We start from the raw sequence: 11105 nt of genomic DNA, 5'->3' as shown, positions 1-11105 counted from the left end.
TGGTTGTCACTTTGATCCAGATAAATTTTCTTATTTAGCTTAAAAAAGTCTTGCTTTATTTTGTCCTGTTCCCAACATTTATCTCCAAGGGATACTTAATGGTGGGGGCTGAAAAAAAATGATGAGAAAGCCCAGACCTAAGTGAACTGTTTGATCTCCCCTCATAGCACCACTCTGTCCTGCCCTGGTGGAAAGTTTGTTTGCCTTTCTGCTAAGCCAGCCTGGAAAAAAGTTTTGTTTTGTATTGACTCAGATGCTTTGCTTTCAGGTCACTCCTCAAGAACCTGCACAAGCAACAAGTCACCTTTGATATTGGGCAATGCCCAGAGTCTCACTTGTGCTACATCAAGGCTTCCAGGACTCCCCAAATCCTCATTTTCCAGTGCCTTCTCCACCTCATGTGCCCAAAGGCTACTGGTAGTGGCTGCTTTCAGCACTGATTCTGGGGCGCACCCATTCCCTCCCATCCAGGGTGAAGCTGCCCCAAGGCCTCCAGGCAAGAGGGAGGGATTTCTGTGCTTTAGATTTTGTCTCTACATCTTTCAAACATATTTAGTGCTCATAAGAGTGAGAAACTGGGAGAGACCCAGCTGGGACCAGTACTGAACAACCCTCACCCAAGGTAACTGAGATCTGGACACTGCCAGACCTGGTCCCACATCTCTTGAGCAGAAAGACAAATGTTCCTTCTCCCCCAGCATCATCCCAGAGATTTTCTGGAGAAGCTTTGCAGCTCTTATGGGTGCTGGACATGATGGGTGAAATTCTGTGGTGGAGCAAGATGACACCAGCCTGAAGTTTCCTACAGGACATTTAAGCACCCTGATATTTGTGACTGAGGCATGGTGACACCTGCCCTGTGTGTCCTACCAGCCTTGTAGGGTGGGTACAGTGGTGGTCTAACCCATCACAGGATGTGCCCTGCCAGCACTGCTGCAGACACGTGTGTTGGCACAACCCCCTCAGCCTTCCCAGTGCTATCCTGGCCCTGGAAAGGAGCCTGGAGAGAAGCTGGTCCTTTAATGGGCTCTCAACACACGGACAGCCAGTGGAGCATGCCAGCCCTGATGGGGCTGCAGTGACAAAGTGCTGATCTGCAGGTTGATAAGGAGGGGCAGTGCAGCAAGGTGAGACTATCAGGCCAGCAGAAAAGCCATTAGCCTTTGTTCCTGGCCTCCACACGTGGGAAGAGGGGCTAGGGACAGCAAGTGGGACAAAACTACTGCCTCTGGGGTCTGCACAAGGGCTTTGCAAGCTGCTTTTCTGGAAACCCTGCCATTTCAGTGATGGCATAGATTAGAAAAGCTCTGCAGTTACTCTTTTGCTAGAGCAATCACAAAGTATAGCTGCTGGTGGCTACAATCCCTAAGCAAGTTCCCTTTTGTTTTAAAATGCTCCTCTGTGCTGCCTTTTTGAGGTGTCTAAAGGCTGCTCTAGGGCAGGGCACAATACCAGTCCTACCACGTAGCTGGCACCAGAACAGGCAACTGTCAACAGTGTTCCAGCAATTAGAGATCGAGTATTGTCTGGGGATTTCAGCTTCCTTCTAGCTGGAGATCCTTTGTATCCTGGTGTGCACAGCCCTGCAAACACCCTGTGTAATGGGAGACCCAAAACCACACCCTGAGCAGCATTGCTCGAGGGGGAGCTCGTCCTTCAGACAACAGCAAAATCCCTTTGCTTTAGGTGTCCCCAGAAAGTGACCCCAGTCACATGGAGCTCTGCTCGTGCAGGGTGAGGGCTAAGGCAGATGGGCTTCTCTCTTTTTTCAGCACTGTCTCTATCCTGCTGCCTGCATGGGTTCAAATGAGGTTGGAGGATGATTTTGTGTGGCCGTCAGTCTCTTCAAGACCATCCACAGCATTTTTCTGCCATCTGTCATTTTGAGAAGAAAAGCACACAAGAAAAAATAATAAACTCAAATTATTGCCTAATCAACACCAAAATCAGTGCTGCTTGCTCAGCCTGCGGGCCACAATTAGATGCCATCAGCAAATTTGGGCAGCTTGCCTGGGCTGCAGTCTTTCATCTCTGGAAGACTGACAGGCAAACCAGGGATCTGCAGGCAGAGGAAGGAGCTGGGATCCGTTTGAAGGACGTGCCTGGCTCTTTGGGGAAAGAGCACATAATTCAAAACAGTAGGAAAAATGGACTTTTGTGCTTATGTTTGTTAATTAAAGGAAAACCATACCAGAGGAGGGGCTGTTTAGGCCTCCAGCACCATCTCACAGTACTGCCCTGGTTCTGCAGCCCCAGCTCAGTTTGCCTTGCCAGGAGGATGCTCTGGGTAAATCACTTTGGGAAATGATGGAACACGTGTCACTTGAACATCCTTACAGCCTTGGCAGGGCCATCACGTGTCTCTGCATTCATGGAGGATCTCAGTACCTGGTTTGAAGCCTGCACCTTCCTCTTCTTCCTGTTCTGTACCTCAGCTGCTTTTCCAAAAGCCAAGAGCTGGAGCAAAGGGCAGTGCCTTCACCCACAGTGCCAGCTGGGGAAGGGGATCTCAGAGCTGGGGAGGGGGTGAGGGGAGCACCCAGAGCTGGGAGGGAGGGGACAGTGGGATGAAGGTGCTCCTGGCAGGGGCAGGGAAGGGGTGTGGGACTGGGCAGAGCAGGGGGCTGGACACTCTGAGTCACACTGGCCTCCACCTCTGCTGGTCCCCGAGGAGGCAGGGCTCAGAGGTGCTCGGAGCAGCTCAGAGGAAAGGTGCTGAGGCTGTCCCTCCTCCCAGGGAGGAAGGTGGGTTAGAGGAACAACCCTGCTGAAGCTCCAGTGCTCTGAAACGTGATCCTGCCGGAGGCACCTCCCTGGGCCCCACCTCGCCCTCCCTGACCTATATATGTGCCCGGCCCTGGGTGGCGCGGGGGCCGCGGCTCGCTCAGCCCCGGGAGCCCCTGCACAGGGACAGGGAGCGCCAGGGCATGGCCAAGAACACCAACATGCGCTGGCGGCTGCCGCTGGTGTGCCTGCTCTGGGAGCTGGCCATGATTGTCCTCTTCGGGGTCTTCGTGCGCTTCGGCGCTGAAGCTGATGCGCACTGGGAGGAGGAGAAACAGGGCATGAACCTGACCAGTGACATGGAGAACGACTTCTACTTCCGATACCCCTGTGAGTATTCTGGGAGCCTAATCCTTGTGCTGGCTGCTCCCCATCCCATCCCATCCCATCCCATCCCATCCCATCCCATCCCACCATCCCATCCCATCCCATCCCATCCCATCCCATCCCACCCATCCCGTTCTGTCCCATCCATCCTATCCTGTGCTGTGGCAGAGCCTGTCAGAGGTGCTGTCTCCACCAATTGCTAACAGGTTGTGCTCTTGCCTCGAGGCTGGCTTGGGGTTCACCAAAGAGCCAGAGAAAAGCCTCATGGCCCTCTGGTGCCCTGGGGCTCTGTCAGCAGGGTACTGTGACGTCTTTTCTCCAGGAATAGGGCTGACGTGTTCCCAACACTCTGCAAGTTTCAGCTCTCTGCCCCCTCCCTCAGCTTTGGATCAGAGCAAGCCTTTCTGTGCACACAGAGGAACGGCTGTCGAGATCCTGTGACATCTTCCTCCTCTTCCTCTGTCCACCCCCTCACTTGTGAATTACCCTTTAGCTACTGGTATTTCAGTGCCAGAGTCCTCCTGAGCTGCCAGGTTCTCAGGGTTCTTGGGTTCTGCATCACAGTGACACAGAAATTATTCAGAAGGTTAAAGCTCTTCTGGCCAGCCAGTGCCTCTGGGTGGCTTTGATCTCCAGGGCTGGTCATCTTTGTGAGCTTTTCAGAACATGGTGCTTCTGTAGGCAATTGTTTCCAAGGAAGCAACAGGCCTGAGTCATGCATCTATTTAGAACATTTCCATTAAAAACACCTGCTAAATCAAAGGAACTATAGCAACCTGTGGCTGCTGAGGATTAGCTAGTGGAGAGAAGGATTTGCTTACAGAAACCCGCTGCTCAGTCAGCCTCCAGGTTCATGTACGGTCGTGGCTGCCCTGGGCTCTCCCTGGGCATCTGCCCTTGGGACCAGCCCCACACAGGTTGGTGTGAAGCAGCAGCAGTGCCTGAGGGCTGCTCTTGTCGCTGGTGTGCTGGGAGGACATCAGGAAAGAGTGTGTAGGAGATAAGGAAGTGACATCTCTTCTGTCCTCATATCCCACTCCTGCTCTGCAGTGCCAAATATTCCCCCTCAAATGGCAAGATGGATTCAACACAACTAAATCAAGCTAAGGGCAGCTGCTCAGTTTAGCTTTGAATTACGTTTCTGTTTCAGGCCTGAGGAAGAGCTCACGTGCCCAAAAGCACAGCTGTTCTTTCTCCCTTATCTAATCAGAAATTTTCTCTCTCTGCAAAGATGGACAAACATGACAAGGTGGCCAAGCCCTGGAATTTTAATCCTTGTGTCCATCCAGTGCTGCTCAGAAGACTGTGGTGGTTGATCACCCGAAGATCATTTGCACCAACATATCTGTGACCACTGCTGTCCCCAGCACATGTCTGCAGTGGCAGAGGGATGAGTGACAAATGAACAGGTCCTTCAAGCCAGCAAAGATTGGGAAGGCAGGCAGAGGGAAGCTGCCCTGGTTTCAGGAAGCCAATATGTGGTTGTGTCAATGGTGCCCATTGCCAGGTCCAGTCAGTGAGACAATTCCTTCTCATTTTGGATTGCACATGGATATTTTGTAATCAGTGACTCATCTGCTCTCTAGAGGAAAAGAAATGAGATTTGTTTGTCCCCAAGAGCATTCCCAAAACCCAAACACTTATTCTTGATAGTTATGGCTATTGTCCTGCCACAAAAGCAGGCTTACAAAATCTGTAGGGCATGGCAATGCCTGTATTGCCTCTGAATGATAACAATGTTATTCTTACTAAGAGAAAACAAAGGCAAGGGTTAGAAAAAGGTCTTAGATTGGGTGTGGTTTAAAGAAAGATCTGCTCTTCCTCCTGAGTTCATACAGGGTCTAACACACAATGGGATCCTCTGGGTTTTGGGAAGGCACGCAGTCCACAGCTTTAACTCTGACCTGTGTATTTCTGCTTTTAGGATGAGAGGATGAATGTATGATGCAAATGGCAGCAGATAAATCTAGCTGTGTATTGTGCTGCTTACACTGAAAAGAGAGAGAGGAAACAAATACAGCTGCAGAGGGAAGGTCTATGGGATTGTGTGGTAAAACCACAGTAACTAAGATTGGTTCTTAGGACATGTGGAGAAGTGCTTTGGAAGTGACCTCTGCTGAACAGTGCCAGCTGCAGATCTCGTCTCCTTCCTATTTAAAGAGTGATTTCATAGGGGGGACATCTTTTAAAAGCAATCAGATTAGCATGGCACTACATGGCGTAAGCCTGTCCATCCTTAAGTTGCTCATCCTTAAGTTGCAAGGTCTTCTAAAGCACAAAAGGACAAAACTCCCAGCTTCTGCAGAGCTGCACTTCACACAACTCTTCACCAGGCTTCAGGGGAAGTAGCAGACACAAGCCCTGTGGAAATGCACCAGGAGCTGATGGATTTCAGCACAGTTTTAGGGTAGAGCAGACTTGCAGCCCCAGAATTTCCTTTGCCCTGAGCTTACACCCTCTCTGAGTGCACAGACTTTGCTGGATGTAGTGGCTATAATGATTTCTGCACTGCAAAATGCAGAATATTCTGGTTTAGCTCCCTCAGTGCTGTATTTATCTGCTCTGTAGCATGGTTTTGCTGGCAGAAGTCTCCCAAGGGGGATCCCAGCCTTGGGTCTCCTGTTCTTTCCATTGGCTGAGTGGCCTGCAGTGTTAGGGTTTGCATGGTTCAATTTGTAAGTATGCAAGCGTTTCAGCTCACTTAATTGCAAAGGAATGCTTATCTGATAGAAAGGTGCAGCATTAAAAAGTACAGCAGGTTTACTGCACCAAGAAGGTCTTTCAAGAGGCTCACACAGATCTGGTTTCCCCCGGGGGAAGGGCATCTGAGGGGCTCAGGTGAGCAGCTCTGACCATTAGTGGGAAGAACTGGGTCTCTCTGGTTTGAGCACTAAAAATCTCACACGGTGGGGTTCTGCTCTCAAGGGTATTTTGCCGCTGATTTCCAAAGCATTTAAAAATGTATTTGTAAACTTTCCTCGTTCTTGTGCTCTCCTTGCTCTGAGCCATCACCAGGACCCTGCACTGAATGGACCTACCCAAAATGGCCATTTACGTGTTTTAACAAAACTTTACTGTTCATTTCACGTGATGGTTTTGAGTTTTTCACAAAAGGAGAAAAAACAATCTGAATAGAAAAACGTTTTCCTTTGTACACTCCATTACTCTCAGGTCTTCTTTTGCACACAGCTTTTAGTAAACATTTACTTTAAAGGCCGAGCCTTTTAACCAAAAGCCAATTTCTAAAAGCTGAGCCATTTTCAGACTTAGAAACATGGGGACATGAGGCAAACACACATTTTCTCTTGAATTTCCCCCCTACTGCTACTAATGTAATTAGTTTCTTTTCAAGACCAAATGCACGGGGCACTTGCAGCCCTGCTGTCCTGGCAGAGCTGACACTCCCTTCCCTCTGCACAGCTTTCCAGGATGTCCATGTGATGATCTTTGTGGGCTTTGGCTTCCTCATGACCTTCCTCAAGCGCTATGGATTCGGAGCTGTGGGTTTCAATTTCCTCCTTGCTGCCTTTGGGATCCAGTGGGCTCTCCTGATGCAAGGCTGGTTCCACTCTTTCAAGGATGGGAAGATCCTCATTGGAGTGGAGAAGTAAGGAGGAGTTGGGCTCTGGGATGGCACCTCTGGCCTGGCCAGTGGAAGAGCTGGAATGAGAGCCAAGCAGTTGGCAGCACCTGTATGTCAGTGCTGGGAACACGTATCATCCACATTACCTGAATAATGTGGGGGTGTGAGGATGGGAGGAAGGTCAGTGGGAAATCTAGGGATGTCTCCTAATCACTTCTTTTTCCTCAGGTGGGATCTCTAGAGCTGGGGGTGGGTAAGAGTGATTTACAGAGAAGTTTTTCCTTATTAAACCACAATTTTCCTTCCCTTTTTCCAGCCTGATCAATGCTGATTTCTGCGTGGGCTCTGTGTGCATCGCCTTTGGGGCCATCCTGGGCAAAACCAGCCCCATACAGCTCCTTGTCATGACTTTGTTTCAAGTCACACTCTTTTCAGTGAATGAGTACATCCTCCTCAACCTTCTTCATGTAAGGCTTTAGGTAGTATCTGCTTTGTTCTGCTCCTCCCTCCCTGCCCCTCTCCAAACTGTCTCCCTTTACTATGGCCCCACCAAGCCACTGCCTTCATGAGCATTAAAAATGCAAGAATCCAGGCAGCAAAAGTAGGCAGATTGTGAAGGAAAGGGGCAGTGGGCTGTACTTCCCTGGCAAGGGAGATCTTCTGGGGTTTTACACATAAGCCTGACAATTCAGGAGCACTGGGTCCTCTGTCAGGTGCACAGACAAGCTGGGCATGATGCAGATCAGGCCTCAGCTCCAGAACAAGTGGTGATTGCAGAGGCAAACCTCTGTTTTCCCATGGCTGCAGGTAAAGGATGCAGGTGGCTCCATGACCATTCACACCTTCGGAGCCTACTTTGGCCTCACGGTGACACGGATCCTGTACAGACCCAACCTGGAGCAGAGCAAGGACAAGCAGGGCTCCGTGTACCACTCTGACCTCTTTGCTATGATCGGTGAGCCAGCCCTCATCCTGGGCTGCTGCTGCATGGGGAGCACTGGGCTGCACAGGGCTGGTTCCTTCTGTGTCTCTGGGAAAAAATGAAACCAGGATATGGAGTTGAGGAGCTCTGTATCCCAGAGATCTTTCACATTTCAGAGTTACTCAGCTCCCTTCATCAGTGGCTGGGCTGAGACAGTGCCTGGGAAAATAAGGAAGCATTTTGGTTCCCTTTCTCTGCCAGCCTTTCCTGATGCTGGTCTCATCATGTGGGGCATGGATCTGAGGAAGCAGGACTATGGGATGTAATTTCCCCCCGTGCAGAAGAGTTTTGTTTTCAATCCCTGTATTCTCTCTTTTCCCTTTCTCTTCCTCATCCCATCTGCCCCATCCCACCAGGTACCCTGTACCTGTGGATGTACTGGCCCAGTTTTAACTCAGCCATTTCTGACCACGGGGATGCCCAGCACAGGTCTGCCATTAACACGTACTGCTCGCTGGCTGCCTGTGTCCTCACCACCATGGCCTTCTCCAGCATGCTGCAAAAGAAGGGCAAGCTTGACATGGTAAGATGGGAGCACAGAGCCCTGCACTGCCCCAGGGACATATAATGAGGTTGATCAAGGGTCTAGGAAACTACTGGCACTTGTGTTTTGCTGAACAGACACAGGGTTTCTGGGGATGATGGTGAAACCAGCATCCAGGCAGAAACTCTGAGGCTATATTGAATAAGAAAGTGGGAATGGGTCCTGCAGGGCTTGAAGTGTGGGGTGATGCCCTCCCAAGTCACAGCAGGGACTGGACCTGCTCTTGGACACGTTGCAGAGCCCTTTTTGGCAGCGCTCCCCATCAAACAAGGCCTGCGCAGCAGCTCGTGAGCAATCAGGGGGCTGATTTGTACGTGTTGGATGTGTGGGTGACATGTCTCTGTGACAGCAGAGCTTGCATGACACACGGGTGAGACAATTTCCATCTCATCACAACTCCCCACCCATATCTGTGGATGCAAAGAACGTGTGTGGTACGGGGAGTGGGAGTCTCTGTGCACCTGTGCTACAGACAGAAGCTGCCTGTTCTTTTCTTGTTTTTCACCGCCAAGTAGGAAAATGGGCCCTGATATTTCCTCTGGAAACATTTTCAGAGCTGATTCTCCCGCTTTGCCATTTGCACCATCCCTGAGCAATAGCAATGTCCCTGAGATGCCAAGGCAGAGTGGTTGCCCCTGCAGGTGCACATCCAGAACGCCACGCTGGCCGGCGGCGTGGCCGTGGGCACCAGCGCCGAGATGATGCTGACCCCATATGGCTCCCTCATTGTTGGCTCCATCTCTGGCATCGTGTCCACGCTGGGCTATGTCTACTTCACGGTGAGTGCTGCTCGAGGGGCCTGCAGCCCTGCTCCTGCTGAGGAGACCAGAAATGGATTCACTTCCCTTTGACAGTTCCTGCTTTCCAGAATCCCTTGTGAGATGCACTTCTGTCTCCTTTTACTGGCCCAAAATGCTCAGGAAGTTTCAGACTCCCAACAGGAGCGTGTTTGGAGGATATGTTGTTAGTTTATCTTGAGCTTGGCTCACATCTTTGTCTACAAGCCTTTAGCTCTTTAATGGGACACAATATCTCTCCTCTTTCTCTGCTTATCCCAATCCTCCATGGAAGAAACTAATCCTTTCCAGGGCCACACTCAGTTCCCTGATCTCTCTCTACTTCCCTCCCCCTCAGCCTTTTTTGGAGTCTAGGTTGCACATTCAGGACACATGTGGCATCCACAACCTCCATGCCATGCCAGGCCTTATTGGGGGCATTGTGGGGGCCATCACAGCAGCTGCAGCCACGGAAGATGTGTACGGAAAGGAAGGGTAAGATGGCTTGAAAATCTTCCCTGAGAACAAATTTTACCTGAAGCTCTGTGGGCTGGGAGCAGGGAGCAAATAACAGCCTTTGTTAGTAGCTCAGAGTTGCCCAGAGTTATCCCTCAAAAACATGGGTTGTGCTGACTGTGTTGGGCTTACTGAATTGTAGCCTCATCTTATGCAGCTGACTCTTGGTGGCCTCATAAAGTGAGCCACAGTCCCGCTGTTTGGCATTATTCTGGGCCACAGTGGGGAGGGAAGTGCTTCTCCCTCTCCCCTGCATTGTTTTGTGGGGTCAGGTAAGGCTAAAAGTCTGAATTACAAAGAGGTTGTTTGTATTTTGGGCTCCTCCTTGGTAAAGCTTTGCCAGGGGTCAGAGAAAGAAGTGAGCGGTGTTTTGGTCATTGGTCCACTGCAGAAGAGGGATGGGGCCAGGGAAGAGCTCCAAAAAGAGCAAGGCACCATGGTTCTTCCGGAGCCGGGGAATTCCTCCTGCCAGGGGCAATCATCACCATTTCTGCCCTCGGCAGGTTCATCAAGGCGTTTGACTTCACGGGCGTGTACCAGACGCGGACACCCAGCATCCAGGGAGGCTTCCAGGCAGCCGGCATTGTGGTGTCTCTGCTGATGGCATTCGCTGGGGGAGCCATCGTGGGTAAGCCGGAGGGCAGCGCGGAGAGGGGAGGATGCTGAAACAGCGGCCGGATCCATGTGCCGGATCCATCCTGGGGGGACGGCACCGAGCGCAGTGCCAGGGCTGCGTTTGCCCCCTTGGGTGGAGCATCCCGCATCCCCCCGTGCCCACCGGCCTGCCCTCCTCCTCTCAGGGGGCATCCTGAAGCTGCCCATCTGGGGGGACGCCGCGGCCGAGAACTGCTTCGAGGATGGCATTTACTGGGAGGTGAGCGGGCCGGGAGCGGGAGCGGGGCGGGGGGCACGAGATGGCGCTGTCGGCCCGCGGCCCGGCCCGGGGGGCTCAGGGGGCTCTGCCGCAGGTGCCGGAGGACGAGGAGAGCGACGTGTACCACATGCACAACCCCGACAAGCCCGCCTCGCCCTGAGCCGCGCCCGGCCGCCCGCCCGCCTTCCCCGCCGCAGCACCGCGCCCCGCTGCCGCGCCGAGGGATCGTCCGTGCCCCGTGACCGCGGGGCTCTGCCCTGCTCTGCCGCCTTTGTAACGAGCTGCTGTGGATATAATAAAGTCGTGTTCTTCTTTCCAGGCCTGTGCTGCCGTGTGTCAGCGGCCGAGAGGGGTGGGATGTGCGGCACAGCAGCTGCCAGGAGGGCTCTTGGCTGCCCGGGGTAAAGCAGAGGCGCTGGGACACTCCTGGTGCCCTGGGGACAAAGTGGAGGCATGAACAGTGGCAGCACACGCGGGGTGTATTAGACAATGTATTAGATAATGCAGTCTGGGGAGATACTTGGTTTGGGAGCTGGCACCTGAGATGACAGCACCCACGGTGGGAAGCACAGGCTGGGCTGGTTCTTTTTGAGGACGGGATGCAGCTGAGCCTTTACTCATCCTGCCATCCACGTGGGGGTGAGGGCCATTGTGAGTCCAGCTACACTTCTACACGATGGCCTCTGCCATCACCTTCCCTTGAACTGCCCTACTGAGGC

General features: G+C 52.2%; 1 protein-coding gene across 1 annotated transcript; it reads left to right on the top strand.

The window, feature by feature from the left end:
- The first annotated feature begins 2645 nt into the window (after positions 1-2645).
- On the top strand, positions 2646-10702 carry RHCG (Rh family C glycoprotein). Its single transcript, XM_071441321.1, has 10 exons — positions 2646-3114; positions 6532-6718; positions 7011-7161; positions 7502-7649; positions 8033-8199; positions 8862-8999; positions 9355-9491; positions 10016-10140; positions 10313-10386; positions 10481-10702. Exons 1-10 carry the CDS (start codon positions 2928-2930, stop codon positions 10544-10546), a joined length of 1380 nt encoding a protein of 459 aa, XP_071297422.1. The 5' UTR covers positions 2646-2927; the 3' UTR covers positions 10547-10702.
- Positions 10703-11105: the final 403 nt, after the last annotated feature.

The sequence above is a fragment of the Agelaius tricolor genome, unplaced genomic scaffold, assembly GCF_023055355.1.
Source record: "Agelaius tricolor isolate 1412-34295 unplaced genomic scaffold, bAgeTri1.0.p SCAF_16, whole genome shotgun sequence".
NCBI classification, from domain to species: Eukaryota; Metazoa; Chordata; class Aves; order Passeriformes; family Icteridae; genus Agelaius; species Agelaius tricolor.
Note: the sequence above shows the minus strand (reverse complement) of the source record. Positions and strands in the feature narration are given on the sequence as shown.